A 16,790-nucleotide genomic window follows, 5' to 3' on the forward strand; every position below is an offset into this window, starting at 1 on the left:
ATCCATCAGTCATCCAGTGAGTTACTCCTTCCTGGAGTGTCCTTTCATCTCCCTAATGTAAGCCCTCTGGGTCTTCTCAGATCAGTCTCAGTGCTGGGCTCCTGTGGGGCAAATGCCCAGTGAGGTGTGCGCGGAGTGCTGATTCCAGGTCAGTGGTAGTTGGATGGAGAGTTAGAAAAGGGAGATGTCTGCTGGGCAGGTGAATGGGTCTGTGGTGTAGGGTGTGTGTGTGGAGGCATGCAGTCTCCAGGGTAGCCAGCAGTTAAGTGCCTGACTTTGAGCTGTGTTATGCAGGAGAAGGAAAGGTGAGCTGAGGACTCTCTCTCTCTCTCTCTCCCCCCTGTCTTCCCTTCTGAGAATGGAAATGGTTTATAGTGTGTGTGTGTGTGTGTGTGTGTGTGTGTGTGTGTGTGTGTGTGTGTGTGTGTGTGTGTGTGTGTGTGTGTGTGTGTGTGTGTGTGTGTGTGTGTGTGTGTGTGTGCATTTTCTTTTTAATTATGAACGTTGTTCCTCAACTTGACGCTTTCATTGGTTTCAAGTGTTGTTTTGTTATTATGAAGCTATAGTTACTTTGTTCAGCACAAATGCCAAGAAATTCACTATGAACTCAGGTGACCTGAAAGTGAAAGAACGAAATACCCTGGCACCTGAAGGAGTGTGTGTGTGTGTGTATGCTTTGGGCACGCACACACACACACACACACTCACACCCACACTCTCTTTCTCTATCTCACACACACGCAGACAGACACGCAGACAGACAGACACGCACACAGACAGACAGACAGACACGCACACAGACAGACAGACAGAGCAGAGTGTGTTATAACTGCAGTTACTTAAATTCCAGCATCTATAGAGCAGATCTGGGCCTGTGTGATGATTCCAGCATCCACATTGGATGCAGTGCTCTCCACCTGTTTCTCTCTGTCCTTCCTGAGTTCTCTCACTCTGCCATAAAAGCTGTCATAAATTGAATGATAAGACTGCTTTCCCTTTACAACCACTGTGTTTGCAAGCATGCACATGAACCAACACACTTTGGACATGCTCACTATCAAGACTAATAGCTGAGCCATTAACCGGCAGTAGAGTTTTCCAGTCAATGTGTAACATCATGTTGCCAATTTGAGAGCCAGTCATAGCTGATGTAACAATCTGAAGAATGTCCATTGTGTAGAATATCCCAGCCTTTGAGGTCCGCGCTCACTCTTTCAGCGCAATGCTACAGTAGAGTTGTGGAATGTGGCTGTAATAGGCTTTTCTCAGAATGTGTGTGTGTGTGTGTGTATGAGGTGGGGTAGAGAGTCTGGGAAAGAGGGAGACGAAGAGAGAGTGAGGTTGTTGTTTTTTTTTTTATCAAGGAGCAGGGAGGGTGCAATTCTCGCGGCCTTGGTTAGCTTCCAGACTTCTGACCTGTGTGTGTGTGTGTGTGTGTGTGTGTGAGTGAAAGACTGAAGGACAGTGGAGGCGTTGGAGAGGGCGAGAGACAGATAGACAGTAAACGATGGGAATAGGAATGAACTAAGTTTCAGACAGAAGTGCTCTGCCTGCTGCCTCCCACAGCTTTCAGCTCTGCACCCAAGGGCAGCCGGAGGAGGACAGATACTGGAGATGCATGCACACTCTATTGTCCTCTGACGGATTTTTTTTATCTTGGACGCAAGTAGCTGTAGGCTGAAACAACAGCGTGTGTGTTTATGTGTACGTGTACGTTGCTCAGACAGCCATATGGGCACCACAGCTCTCCTGCCTTGTAAGAGGGAAACACCTTGCTCCTCTTGGATAACCAAATAACTGCTTGTCAGGCTTTTTAGTCGTTACATTCTTCCCGAAACCCTCCAGCAACTTGGCACAACAAACACACCTTACTCCTGGAGCACACACACACACAGCTATCTACCCAACCACACCACACCCATCACAGCCCAATACAACATCCAACAATGCATGACAATGGTCTACAAGCCACTTTCACCATCACAGTGCACTGAAACCAGCTGCTGCTTACTGAAACCTATTATTAGCCAGTGAAAACCAGCACTGCACCTTAGTGTGTGCTGGACGTGTCTGGGTGAGTGTGATCTATCTAGACGGCTAAATTGCGATACGTTGACTTTTTTTGTCACCTTTTAAGTCCCGTTTTAAACACAATTGTTTTCATGTACACAGCGTGGGAAGCATGGTGAAGGGAACAACGGGTGAATTATGGGGGTTGTATTTCTTGTGAAGGTGCTGATAAGATGTGGGGGTTGTGGAGCTGTAAACCCCTCAGGAACAGGCAAACACAGTTGCCATGCTTGTATTTCCAGCTTTCATCAGTTAGCTTTCTCTCTGCATCTCCACCAGTGATACCAGTGGTACATTTTTTTATTAAGCACTGACTAAAAGTGGCTCTTGCCATTTCTGGGGATTTGTTGATATGTGGCTAAACTGCTACCTAGCTGCTAATGCTAGATAACGTTACAGACCTTCTGTTTCCCCATAGAAATATGGTTTTCCACAAATTGGAGAGGCTATCTTTACCATTATTATTTCTTGAATTGCAGGCACACAGAAGCATTACTGTAAACAGATTATTATTTAATATATCGTGAAAATTATAAAATGTAAGATTACACAATAATAACACAATAAAACTCACACTCACTCGCCACGATCAGTCTGTGGTGACATCTCACTCTGCAAATAAATACAAAAAATTGTGTCAGTGTGCGTACTGTCTCAACAAATTAAGAATGTAATTGGAAGTGAGTATTTGCTGAAGAAGCTCATATTTTCTCATAACTTGCTGCAAATGGTTATCCAGATATTTGATTACCTGAGCACACCCCTACTAAGCCCTCAGATCTACCGCCCACTCACTGCACTTTGTAGTTCAGCCCAGCAAACTCTAAATCTGGCTCTTCCTAGCCTGCACCCTGTGGTGACTGTGTGTGTGTGTGTGTGGCCTGGCTGTGTTGATCCATGTGTGTATCATGTCTCTGTGCATGTGTCTTTTGGAGATTTAATGACAAACATGTTCTGTTTAGTGCTCCTAGACCTAAGACCTAAGTGTGTGTTTGAGCAAGTGAGTACTCAGCTCTCCTCTCTTTCACCCATGGAGCAGCCATCACTCCAACTCTCACCTCTGACCCTTTGAGCACAGAGCAACTAAGGATAAAGGCTGCAGGAGTGGGAGAGTGGAGAAGGTGAGAGAGAGAGAGAGAAAAGGAGAGAGGGGAAGAGGGAGCTCGCCAGGGAAAACGCAGACATCCTCCTGTTCCCAATGCTGCTTCCTTCCTCCTGTCAGAACCCCAGCACGTCCCTGCCTTCTCTCCCTGGGCCTCTCTCCCTCTCTAATAGACTATCTGCCTTATTTATCTCCTGTTGGGTCTTAATATCTGACTAGTCATGACTGCAGAGAGACTGACTGAAGTAGATATGTTTCAGACACACACACACACACACACACACACACACACACACACACACACACACACACACACACACACACACACACACACACACACACACACACACACACTCACACTGTTTTCCCCTGTCAGGTTGTTGAGTGTAATTACTTGTAATTAAAGCTCAGAGTTGAGGAGCTGATGGCTCATGCTGAGTCCTGCCTGAGCCAAAAAAACGCAGCTCATTTACCTCTCCTCCTCTCCTCCTCTTCCCCCTTCGCCTCTCTCTCTCTCTGTTCACACAGTCTTTCTCTGTCTGTGCTCCCTCTCGCTCTCTCTCTCTGAGTGGTTTGTCTGTGTTCATCATTATGCCTACTGTGTTTGTGTATGCACGTGTGCATGCGAGTGTTGTGTTGGTGTGAGTGTGAGTGAGGGTGCTTGCATGTGAGTGTGTGTGTGTGTGTGTGTGTGTGTGTGTGTGTGTGTTAGCTTGAGGGAGTGTGATCATGTGAGTACGAGTGTGTGTGTGGCCCCTTCTCTCAACAGACTTGCAGACATTAGCCTGGCCAACCTGCTGCTCTTGGCTCCGTAGCGGAGACATCCTGTCCATGTACCCTCAGCAGATGGATGGTCCTTCTCCCCTCCCCTGTCCTCATCCTCTTTTCTCCCCTGCCTCCCTTTCTTTTGCTCCACCACCCTGCTTTTCCCTTCCCTTGCCTTCCTACATCACTCCATCCTTATCATCATGCACCTCAGCATCTGTGTGTTCCTACGCCATTTTATCTCCCCTCTGTCTCTCCCTCGCACTCTTTCTCTCCCTCCGCTCTCTCTCTCTCTTTCTCTGCCTGTTTTTGCTCGGCTGGGCTAATGGAACGTGTTAATCAGTGGGTGTTTGTCTCTCTGGGGCCAGTCGTTTGTCTCGCCCGCCTGCCTGCCTGCCTGCCTGCCTGCCTGCCTGCCTGCCTGCCTGCCTGCCTGCCTGCCTGCCTGCCTGCCTGCCTGCCTGCCTCTTGCAGCACATTGCCGGCTGGGTTAGATGAAATGAGAGGGAGCACGTTATGGAGCAGTGCCTTTCCCCATCATCCACTCTCAGGCCCTCTCCTCTCTATTCTTAGCTGTTCTATTCTCCCTCTTTTTTTTCTTTAATTTTTTTTTGGCAGAATCCTACTTTGGATCCTACCTATGTTACTTTTAAGAGTTAACTTGAGATTCAGTGATTCTAGATTAGGCTCATTCATGAAGACAGAAGACTATCATAAATAAAATCCTCACATTGCTGATTGCATGACGTGAGAGAGTGAATGAATAATTCTGTTTGCATTCCTGAAACCTGTCAGGAGTTTTGGTTGACTCAGAGACTTGCTGCAATAGTCTGAAGGAGGTGTTGATGAAGGAGGAGCTCATTGGTTATAGAATCACACAACTTTTATCCTGAATTTATGTGGGGGAGATCTGTGTCTCATACCCCCCTGACTGCATTCTCCCATCTCGCCCTGGCTCCAGCTGCCTGCCCCCACCTCCTCTACCCACCCCCTCAGCTCCAACCCGTCCCAGGCAGCCAGCCACCTTAGCCACATAACCCACTGCCTGCCCCTAAACTGGTGGAAACACGGGCTGGTTCGCTAGATGGTTCACCAAGGTTCAAATAATCTTGAACGGAACCGGTGGTACGAGAACCAGTTCACTGCTGGTTGAAAAGGACTTCCGGTGAGGATCCTCTTCACCCAAGGCCGGCAGCCAGCCATCTGCCCATGAGGAGCCCCTCCACCCAGGTCACAGGTCACAGGTCACAGGTCACAGGGCTCTGGCCTTCACCTTGCTCTGCCCATGAGGAGCCCCTCCACCCAGGTCACAGGTCACAGGTCACAGGGCTCTGGCCTCCACCTTGCTCTGCCCTGTGGAGCCCCTCCACCCAGGTCACAGGTCACAGGGCTCTGGCCTCCACCTTGCTCTGCCCTGTGGAGCCCATGCAGTGGTAGAGGCGCTGGTCTTATGTAATGCATCCGCTCTCACTGTTTTTTGTTTTTTGTTTTTTTCCCTCTTCCCCTACTTTTACATAAACCAGTGCTGACGCTCTGAAATTAGATTACCACGGTAACAGCATTTTTCAGATTCTTTTATTTGTTGGACATGCTATCAGGCCTGTTCTGCGAACCTGTGTGTGTGTGTGTGTGTGTGTGTGTGTGTGGGGGGGTGGGGGGTGGGGGGGTGTTTAGGTTGTTGCTAGAGGGCAATGAGAGAAGGTCCAGATCTTTCCATTTCTCCTGGTCTCTCTCCCTCTGCCTTTTCTTCTCTTGAATTCTCTCCTTTTCTCTCTCCCTCCCTTTTTTCTCTGACTGGGGGTCTTTTGTGCTGGTGTGTGGGATCCTGCAGGCTGTAATCTCACAGTTCCATTCCTGGAGAGATTATTCAAATGCAGGCATATCTGCAGCTCCGCCACCCAGCCCAGCAACAGTCCCACTGGGGCCTACTCCCCCTCTCCACTCCACTCCAGTCCAACTGCCCTCTCTCTGCTTCAGACAGCCGGCCCTTTTTTCTCCACACTGTCCTCTTTTTTTCACCTTCTCTCTGTCCTTTCCCACTCTGGTTTTATCCTGCCCCCTCATTCGCCTGTTCCTCTATTGACATACTATTCCCGTGTTGCCAAAACACGCTCTCATTCATGATTTGTTGGCCCTGTTGCTGTTCTTGTTTTAGTTGCAACATGACAATAATGAAAGAATTTGACTATCACAATGACTTTTATACGAGTGAGTGAAGGATTGAATCTAACGTTCTCATGGTTTTATTGGAGCAGCTAGCAGAGATTCAGGGCTGGCTGCAGCAGGAGATCTGGACTCTGGTGGCCTGTGTGCTGTTACAAGGTCTAAGACAGCTTCTCTCTCTCTCTCGCTCTCTCTCTCTCTCTCTCTAAGTGCTGGTCCCAGGCAGACCGGACTGTACCCCTCAGCCTCCCAGCCCAAAGCCCCCTCACATGACTCCCAGTCTGTCCTTCTCTCTCACACACACACACGCACTCACATACATACACTCTCCTACCCATGCAGACAGTCTCTTTCTCTCACAAGCTTATGCAATCCATCTCTTTCTTTTTTCAATAGTCGGTCTCTCTTATACACACACACACACACACACACACACACACACACACACACACACATACACACACACACAAACTTCTCTACTTTTTCTCACACACATTCCCTCACTTTTGCATTCTCTTCCTCCTTCACAGCAGTCAGCACTGTTCCCCTCACTGCCCTCATGGGGCTCCATCTCCTCCCACACACACCTTTGAACACACACACACACACACTGTCCCACACTCGCAGGCTCTCTCTCTCTCTTGTTCACACACACACACACACACACACACACACACACACACACACACACACACACACATCTCCTCTATTCAAGTGTCACCCATACCCACACTCATGTATACGTAAGGTGAACATGAGCCCCAACTGACTGTGATAAACCCCAAGACAAAAAAACCACACCAGCACTCATTTTCTAACAAGTGGCTGAGAGGAAGAGAGGGGCATGGGGTTTAAAAGGGGGAAAAAAGGGATCTGCGAGCGTGTGGGCAGGGGAGAGAGGGCATTGGAGAGAGCACATGAAAGAAGTGGACGAGAGAGAGGGAGAGAGAGAGAGAAGGGGGGGAGGAGGAGAAGAAATAGGGTGTGAGAAGTAAAAGACAGAGAGACTTATGTGAGCAGAGAGGCTGTTCTCGGAGAGATGAATGTGTTGTGGCACAGATCTGCTGGAGAGAGAGAGAGAGAGAAAAAAGGAGTCTGTTTTCCCCCCTCCTCCTCAGCTCCTGCTCGCTCTCACTCTTCCTCTGCAGTGACAAGAGCATGCCTACAGCCTGCAGTGAGCAGACATGAAATGACCTAAATAAAGGAGTGAGAGAGAGAGAGAGAGAGAGAGATGGAGAAGGGATGTTTGGTGTCTTCTCCCCCCTCTCTGGCTCTGTGATGCATCTTGTTTGCCTTTAAGCAATCATCACTGCAGGCTGCACTGGTTGCAGTGACTTTACAACATATCTGTGAAAGCCTAGCACCTCTGCACACAAACAAAATCCAAATAGAAAACGGATGCGTAGTTGTTCTGATCATACTTTCTAGAGTCTGCTAGTCTGCTGGGAGTCTGCTTTCTAGGGGGACATTCTGAAACGGTTAACGTGAAAAGGCTTGAAAACTTGGATTAATATTCCAAACCAGCGATCAATGATGGCCAAATTTCTCTCAGACATGACATGTCATAAACACTTACATCTGCCAAAAAAAGTGAGTGGATGTTATTTTACATGAAGTGTTTTCCTCTCCATTGATGCACGTTAGGTAAAATACTTAACATGGCTTAATGTTCCAAAATAGTGATCAGTGTTTTGCTTTTTTTCATAGGAGATGGTGCTTACATTTGGTGATCATTGGATGCTATTATGGAACATTAAAATACGTCAATGGAGAGTAACATGCTTAATGTAACGTAAAGATAACATCCACACTCATAGAATTTCGGTTTAGATGTTTTGACCGGTGCAAGTGTTTATGACAAGACATGTCCAAGAGAAATTGATTGCCGGTTTGGAACATGAAGCCACGTTAAGCTTTTTCACATTTAGAACGTCCCCTTTCTAGGTGCCTTTGTAGTGTAGTGGCCGCAAAAAAATGGAGGGTACACGGATGTCCGCACAGAACCACGCATACACCTTCTGATGACAACACTGACATCCCTCAGACCCTCGCGGACCCTCCCCGACACGTGACGCAGAGCAGGCCTTACTCTGCTGGAATCTGTGGCTCTGGACTGAAAGATGGGTTTTTCTGTGATGGTTGGATGTTGGCACTCTCTCTACATCTCTCCTGTCTACTTTCTTTCTAGTACACATTGTCAGTGTCTCTCTCTTGCTCTCTCTTTCTTTTTCTCTCTCTCTTTTCTGCAGTGCTCATCACCACTGCCTGCTCAGCAGCTGGCCAGGCACTTGGCTTCTAATGAGATGCTTCTGAGATTCATCTCGGGGCCTGATTCTCTCTCTCTCTCTCTCTGTGTGTGTGTGTGTGTGTGTGTGTGTGTGTGTGTGTGTGTGTGTGTGTGTGTGTGTGTGTGTGTGTGTGTGTGTGTGTGTGTGTGTGTGTGTGTGTGTGTGTGTGTGTGTGTGTGTGTGTGTGTGTGTGTGTGTGTACACGCCTGTTCTGCTGGCAGACAGAGCTGGCTGAGTCACAGAGGAAGGGAGCCGCAGGCCTTCAGAGGAGTGGAGATGGCTCAGTCTAGTCCACGTGTTTCCCAGGGATCCTGAAGGGCCTGGAGGGGAGTGCAGGCACCACTCTCCCAGGGCCTCATGCTCAGACGTTTGACAGCCTGAGCCTCACTAAGGACAGGCTTCTGATCAGTGTCTTAGAGGTTGGCTTTACCCCTGGATAGGTTGCATAAGGTGTTTTGCCGTGATCTGGCATATTTTACTGTGATCTGGCAAACTTTTTAGTTTGGAACCAAGTTTAACTCCAAAGATGAGCACTCACAACAGTTGGGCGTCCTTGACGTGGCTGTTGGAGGAGCTGTTTTTGTTGAGATCATCACTCAGACGAAAACTTTGGTCACCTGAGACTAATTTTTTGACCTCATGATGTCGTGTTGCAACGGCACTAGACAAGACTAATGCCTGTGACCTTGTGGAGTGCTCCTTGTCTGACCTGTCTCTCCCTCTCTCTCTTTCTGTCCTCCTCGACAGGTAGCCTGGCCATGAATAAGCTGCGGCAGAGTTTTCGCCGGAAGAAAGACGTGTACGTGCCGGAGTCCAGCCGGCCCCATCAGTGGCAGACCGATGAGGAGACTGTGCGCAGCGGCAAGTGCAACTTTGCTGTCAAGGTGACTTCTTTTCACTCACACACACATCGGTGGCTAACATGTCTCTGATACAAACATAGTTAGGACAGACAGACATATGCAGACATACAGCACTCTATGATACAACACATCAACAGATAGATTCCGGTTTAGAGACTTCCTCAGACATTTGGAACACTCACACTCACACTCACACTCACACTCACACTCACACTCACACACAGCTGATGAACAAGGGATTTCTCAGGGAATTCTTAACAACGACAAATTTCTTCAGAATCATTCAGTGTTTTAAAGTTCATGGCTGTTTTGTCTAAAGCTAGCATGCAAACAGGATGGCCTCGCAAACACCAGCTGTAGCACATTTGGCACTGAGAAAAGATAGCTTGCTAACTGATAGTCTGGCGATGTAGTCTGTCACGTCCTTGAAATGCTGTTCATTTTCGTGGGTTTTTGGACCCGTAGCACGAAACTCCATAGTGAATAGCCTGAACAGCTAGTGGGAATAACAGGTGAGTTTAACTCTCATTCAACATGACCTTCTATCATCAAAATTAATTTGAGGTTACAGAAGCTAGTTACTTCCAAAAGCATACTTTAAAAATGGTACAAACCTGCATTGTGGCTTTAATATGCTACTTGCCACATTGACAACAGGCTGACACACATAATCCCCATGCATTGTGAGCAGACGAGGGAATACAGTTACCAGTTCTGGGTTCAAATAAGAACTCATGTCTTTGTTATACGTAGAGAATACTGGACCCCTTGCATGACATTGGCATGCTGTCCTTGGGATTACCCTGGGTGATGATTGACAGATAGGTGTCAGCCTGTGATGCAATTGACTCATTATTTGACATTACTCAAGCTGTTAAAACCGGCACCTCCCGTCACCCCAGTCCATAGAAGTGCCTCAAGATGCATGTGGCTTTTCCAGTTGCAGCCTGTGTGTGTGTGTGTGGTGTGTGTGTGTGTGTGTGTTTGTGTTTGTGTGTGTTTCATGGTTGTGTGTGTGTGTGTGTGTGTGTTTGTGTGTGTGTGTGTGTATGAGCATAGATTGGGAATTGTGTGGGTAGAGTGGAATATATGAGTGGGTGGTTTAGAATTGATTTCTGTAAGTAGATGTGAGTGTGCGTAAGTGTTACTTTGTTTTGTTCTATTATTATTATTAGTTGTATTATACGTGTGCTTTTTAGCAGGGCATATCTTCCTGCATTGCTATTGACAATATTCTTGGTGTTTCCTATGCTTCTAGCCACCATGCTTTGCATGGAAGAGGCTATGTTGTGTTGGGTCATCCTGAGCCTGTGTGTTGTGGCAATAGGCGGGATGGTCTTTTGGAAACAGAAGTGAGACTGGCTTTGCTTGCTTCTGACTGTGGGGTCTGGAGCCGTGCTCACCTGCTCCCCTCCCCCCAAGAGTCTGAGCCTAGAGGGGGTGGACCGAGGGGAGGGGTGGGGTGGGACGGGATGGCTGAGTGGGGTGTCATGTGATGTTTTAGGGGAAGGGGGAGTCAGACGTGGAGTCAGAAGTGATTTAGGTAAGTGGCTACTGGAAAGAGTCACATAATCCCTACAACCCAGTGCAGTGAATACAGAAGAAGTGAGCTGGGTCTTCATGATGGACTTTAAGATGTTTACGGCTTGAGCTGGTCAGTTACTACAGGTGTAATGTGACTGTCCAGTTGCTGTCCATATTCCTCAGAGAAATGCCACTGGTAACAAGCATGAACCTATAGACCCGTGTTGATTTATGCACCTTACTATGGCCCAGATTCCTTCATCATGTAGTCATCGCCCCTCCTGACCCCAGGTCCCCCCACCTGTTCATCGTAAATTAACCGTACTAGGCTACATGTGTGCCATGGCTCATGCAGGACTCGAGAGTGCTTTCATGTGTGTGTGTGTGTGTGCGTGTGTGCGAGTGTGTGTGCGCATGTCATCTGTCTTCTGAGAATGTTTATAAAAGCAGCAGCCTCAAATTTCTCCTGTACTCATCACGAACAAACAGGGCTTTGATATTGTATTGTGTGTGTGTGTGTGTGTGTGTGTGTGTGTGTGTGTGGACTGCAATAGCACAGGTTTAGTGTTTAGCTGGGTAAATAGAGGCTATTGTGCATCTGGTGTATTGTTAGGGAGCTTGATGAGTGTTTAGCATACTGCATCAGGCAGGGGCTCTTTCTTCCCTGCGCGGCCCAACACAGGGGCTTTGTGCGGGCAGCGGGACGGGCACTTAAACGTCGCCAGCCCTCTGGAAAACCATGGCACTGCAGATGGAAAGTTGAGCTCTTCTCATCTGAAAATGTTCCCCTATCCGTTACACTCTCCCTCTCCCTCTCCCTCTCTCTCTCTCTCTCTCTCTCTCTCTCTCTCTCTCTCCCTCTCTCTTTCTCTCTCTCTCCCTCTCTCTTTCTCTTTCTCTGTTTCTTTCTCTCTCCCTTTCCTCTCCATCCACTTCATATGTTAGTGCAACCTATCTTGCTGCACGTACAGTCCTGCTCTCTCTCCCCCTTGCCTCCCTCACTTTTTTTTCCCCTCCTCACTCACTCGTTATATCCCCCATTTCCCTGAGGAGCTGAGTTGTGTGGGTTGGAATAAGTTGCGGTGAGATTAGCGCTCAGACCTCAAACAGAGGGAGAGACGGAGGGAGAGACGGAGGGAGAGAGGAGAAGAAAAGATGAGTGCTGGTGTGAGCGGAAGTGGGGGAATTAACAGCTGAGGCAGAGCCACCATCTGGCTTTGCAGGTTGTCGTCGTCCATATAAACGCTCTCACTGCGAAAGAGAGATAGAGGGAGGGAGAGAGGGAGGGAGGGAGGGAGAGACAAAGATCAAGTATGAAAGGAAGGATGAGATCCATGGCTTGTATTTGTGAACTTGGTCTTCCATGAAACCAGCTCCGTTCCAAAGTAGAACTGCATTCCATCCCACGTGGCTGTTCATATGGGAGCTCTGAGACGTCTCAGAGGCTCACCACTGCCACTCAAGGGGAAGGCGTCTCAGAGGCTCACCACTGCCACTCAAGGGGAAGACGTCTCAGAGGCTCACCACTGCCACTCAAGGGGAAAGCAGCTGCTGTTGCTGGTACAGGGACTGGACCCTATCATGTCAGATGTGTCTGAGCACAGGTTGAGGCCTCTCTGCCTCTGCACCATCTCCCAGAGCCACTTGTCCCAGGAGTTAATGCATTTCCCAGACCCAGCACATCTGTGTTTTGGTGTGCCTGTAATCTTGGCAAAATCACCATGGGGTTGTGGTCATGTTCCATTCGTTGTCAAAGTATGTGGCCTTGTTCTCAATTAGGACCAGCATAATTTAAAGATCAGGAGACCCCAGGCATCTGGAGGAGCGCTGGAGGGTTGTAAGCTGCTGGTCTGCCCCTCCTCCCACCTCCCCAGTCTTCCCCCTTGTCCTCCCTGTCCAGGAGGCCAGAGGTCTGGAGTTCATCACGGAGGCAGCAGCTTGATAAAGCACATTCCTGGGAGTAGTTCCTCCGAGCTCTGTTTGCATTTCCTCTTCCTCGTGAGCTCATCGCCGGGCTGTCCCGCGGTTGTGCTGCGCAGGGGTTTCCTGCTTTCCATGAAGGTCGACACGGGCGTTTTCCAGCGGGCCTCGTAACTGGGAGATAGCGAGCAGCGGGTGACTGTTGCCCTCAGAGCACGCGGAGATACACAGAGGGGAGTGGACAGGATATGGGGTGACAGGGTGACAGAAGCTATATCAACAAGCACAGAGCCACACTCTCGAGACGGGTGGGGGTTGGGAGGTAAGGGGTGGGGGTGGGTGGGGGTCTCGTCTGAGGAAGGAGAGAAGAAGAGAGCGGCTGCCTCTTTTTGTGGTTGCCTGTGTGGCCGCTGAAGCGAAGCATAATAATGATCCAAGGAAATAACGAGGAATGAGACGTTCTGCCTCAGTGCGCACGATTCTTCACACCCCGCGCCCACACTTCACAACAAATGAATGTGAAGAATGCATGTGCTCTTCACTTTGTGTGTGGGTGTCTGTGTGTGTGCACGTGTGTGTGTGTGTGTGAGTGCGCGTCTGTGTGTGTGTGTGTGTTTGTGAATGAGCTTCCATTTCCCCACGTGTTGTATATTTCTGTTGAGGCGCTGATGAGGTCAGTCTCTAAGAATAACCTGTGTTTGTATAGTACTGGGGGCTGGGTGGGAGTCGTTGGCTTTGTGTGTGTGTGTGTGTGTGTGTGTGTGTGTGTGTGTGTGTGTATGTGTGTGTGTGTGTGCGTGTCTGCATGTGTTTGTGAGAAGGGCGGAGGGCTGAGGACTTCCTCTCTTGCTGACGTGCACAATGGTCACTAGCCGCTTGGTTTGACCTTTGCCCCCATCAAGGGGGTGGAGAAGGCAGGCAGAAAGGGTCCTCAGCTGACCCTCTGACCCAGCCACTGGTAAGGGTCAGGAAAGACGTTCCCAATGACCCGTGCCTGACCCTGACCTTAACCCCTGACCTTAACCCCTGTCTGTCTGCCTCTGTCTGTCTGCCTCTGTCTGTCTGCCTTTGTCTGTCTCTTTCTCATTCAAGTAAATGTTTGGTTTTTGAACACATAATGCTATAGCTACGTTTATTGCATTGCTACTTTTTACAAAGTAAGATATGCAAAACGAATTATATATAACTTTTCAAACGTTTTCAATCGTCATTCCTTTCAGGCACGTCTGTCTTTCTTTTTACTTGCTCTCTCTCTTCCTCTCAACATCTCTCTGTTCGTGCTCATTTGTTTGTCTCATGTGGTGATCAGACGTAGGCTGGTGGACTTGACGTATTCTTCTCTCTCTCCCTCTCTTTTAGTACCTGGGTCATGTGGAGGTGGAGGAGTCCAGAGGAATGCATATCTGTGAGGATGCAGTGAAAAGGCTGAAGACGGTAGGTGCTGCAGACAGCTCTTCCCTCTGGAGTGAGGCACAACTGTAGATAGACTTCTCTTCTCTTCTCTTCTCTTCTCTTCTCTTCTCTTCTCTTCTCTTCTCTTCTCTCCTCTGCCTCCTTCATGCCCTCTCCTCTGCACTCTCTCCCCCCGTAATCTCCCTGTTTCTGTCTCTCCCTCTACTGCCATGGACGTGAGCTGTCCACCTTATCCCACCCTTCCTTTTTGGTCCCACATTCCACCCTTTCTCTCCCCTTCCTGTCTCTTGTTGTAGTGTGTCTGTCTGCCCACTCTCTCACCCACTCTCACCCCCCTCAGGTCCCATGTAGCGCCCGTGTGTCGCCCCTGCCACACAACTCTTTTCTGTCACATCCTGTGACGTCTCGAGACGCCCCGTCCTCTTCTGCATCCGCATCCCCCCGTGTGTTTCACCTCCCTTCCTGCAGTTTCCGTGGCGATAGCACTACGGGACTTTTCCTGGCTCCTGGTCCGGCGTAGAGACATTCCTGGGAGTGGAGAGGAGCTGTATTCTCTGCCCCCCCACCCCCCCGACCCCTGGCCCTTATCGGTCGGAGCAACCCGCCCTGCCAGTGACTCCAGCACAACACCCAGACTGAGGTGTTCCTTATCAGAGCCTGGATGTTGACCCCCAGCACACAGGCAGGGAGAGCAAAGAGATACAGATACAGAGATGGAGGGGAGGGAAAGCAGAGGCAGAATCTAGAAACAGAAAGGGGTAGAGAGAATATGGAGAGGGGGAGAGGAAAGGGGATAGATGGCAAAGGAGAAGGACGGATGACTTGTTTGGCTGGATGCGGCTGGCAGCCGTTCCTCTTTAATGGCATTAGTAGCGGAAAAGTCCTTGACCAAAGGGTCCCTTTCAGAACAGCGGTCTCCTTAGAGCACACGCTTAATGGAGGACGTGGCCCTGAGCCCAAAGCCCCCTCTCCGTCTCTCTCTTTTTCATTCACTCTCTCTTTCTCCTTCCCTCCCCTCTCCTGTTCTCCCTGTCTTTGTGTCTTAGTCAGGAAGCTGTCAGAGGTGATTGTGTGTATACCTAGAGCAGCTCTAGCAGTTGCTCTGGACTGACAGAGATCCAGTGGTGTGTCCTCTTCTCTTCTCTTCTCTTCGGTGACTGGGCCAGTGTTCCTGTATTCTTCCGTCTGTGGCCTGTGGTGTTGTCCATTGATCATTAGCTCGACCCTAATGGTTTGGTCTTTAAACTCTGCTTGTGAAAGCTAGGCAGTAAAAAGCTCAGAGTTATGTCAAGCACATCCACTGAAGGTACACGTACACACACACACACACACACACACACACACAATACATTTATTCAATATATTTTGATATACTTAAACTCTTACACACTATAGTGCGCTGTAGTGCTTTAGTGCTATACAAACACAATAAATAAATAAATAAATAACCTTGCCTCCTCAGTCTACAAGTGACCTTCACACACACACTCGCACACAAACAGAGGCCGGTCAGCTCTCACATGGCTAACTTACGCACAGCAGCTTCCAGTACCCCGAGGAAACTCTAGCAGTGTAATTAAGTTAGGCTTTCAGTAACACAGAGCACAAGATGGAACAGGACCAGACACAGGAGTGAATGGGTCTACGTCCTACTCTCTGTGTGTGCACTCGTCTATACTTGTGTTTGTGTGTGTGTGTGTGTGTGTGTGTGTGTGTGTGTGTGTGTGTGTGTGTGTGTGTGTGTGTGTGTGTGTGTGTGTGTGTGTGTGACTGACCTTGTGTACTATAATGAGATTTCCTCTTTTCGGAGCCCAGCCCTGAGAGGTGTGTGTGTGTGTGTGTGGAGCTAGGTTATGGATGGCATCCGTGGTCCATCTATTCCCACCATAGCAGTGCGAGCATGTGCCACTATTGCAGTGAGCCTCGTGCTTGGGGAGTGAGCTGGAGGACACGCTCCACACACTGCGCTGTACTTTAGCCTGTGAACAGGGCCAGACGTGGCCGGGCTTAGTGTGTACAAACAAACCCCGCGTGAGTGTGTGTGCGCGTGTGAGTGTGTGTGCGCGTGTGCACATGAGAACATTTGTATGGTAGGGCGACAGTGTCCCCTGGCTCGGTGTGACCGGTGACTCAGGCTTCACCGGACTGCTCCCGTCCCCCGTGCCCACTTCCCATTGTAGTAGCATTTCCTGGCGCAGGAGCACTTCCTGTAGCCTGGCCGGTGTCCACAGAAGGCTGTGCTGTTTTAGAAAAGCAAGTGTGATCGTGTGTAGCAGCAGCAGCAGCCATGCCGGCTCATATTGAACCAGAATGGCGCTGGGGGCTTCACACTTGTGCCGCTGAGAATAGCACCTTCAGAGAACAGAGAGGAGGTGACAGACATTGGGTGTCATCAGCCAGTCATCTCCGCGTGTGCAGACTCCTGTCAGGGATAGACGTGCAGTTACATGACGCATTGAATCCTATGGGGGGGGGGGGGGGGGGGGGGGGGGGGGGGGGGGGGGGGGGGGGGACACCGGATCCACTGGCGTCCATGGCTGTCTCTCCAATCATCTTTTCTTTTCCACTCCTTTTCTAGCGCTCCTAGGGCATTTCCTCTGGATTCTCTCCTGGCTTTTTTTTTTTTATTCCCACTCTTCCCTCTCTCCTCCCAGTAGTGACTCCTACGCATCCCAACAGTGT

General features: G+C 49.3%; 1 protein-coding gene across 7 annotated transcripts in view; it reads left to right on the forward strand.

The window, feature by feature from the left end:
- The window catches only part of numb (NUMB endocytic adaptor protein), a 39,990-nt gene that overhangs the window by 13,003 nt on the left and 10,197 nt on the right, over nucleotides 1-16,790 (forward strand). For all 7 annotated transcript variants that reach the window (XM_031579738.2, XM_031579737.2, XM_031579741.2 and 4 more), the window contains exons 2-3: nucleotides 9,136-9,272; nucleotides 14,055-14,129. In XM_031579738.2, coding sequence (XP_031435598.1) covers nucleotides 9,147-9,272; nucleotides 14,055-14,129 — 201 coding nt within the window. In that variant the 5' untranslated portion in view covers nucleotides 9,136-9,146. The remainder of the gene's footprint in view (nucleotides 1-9,135; nucleotides 9,273-14,054; nucleotides 14,130-16,790) is intronic.

This window comes from Clupea harengus, chromosome 14, assembly GCF_900700415.2.
Source record: "Clupea harengus chromosome 14, Ch_v2.0.2, whole genome shotgun sequence".
NCBI classification, from domain to species: Eukaryota; Metazoa; Chordata; class Actinopteri; order Clupeiformes; family Clupeidae; genus Clupea; species Clupea harengus.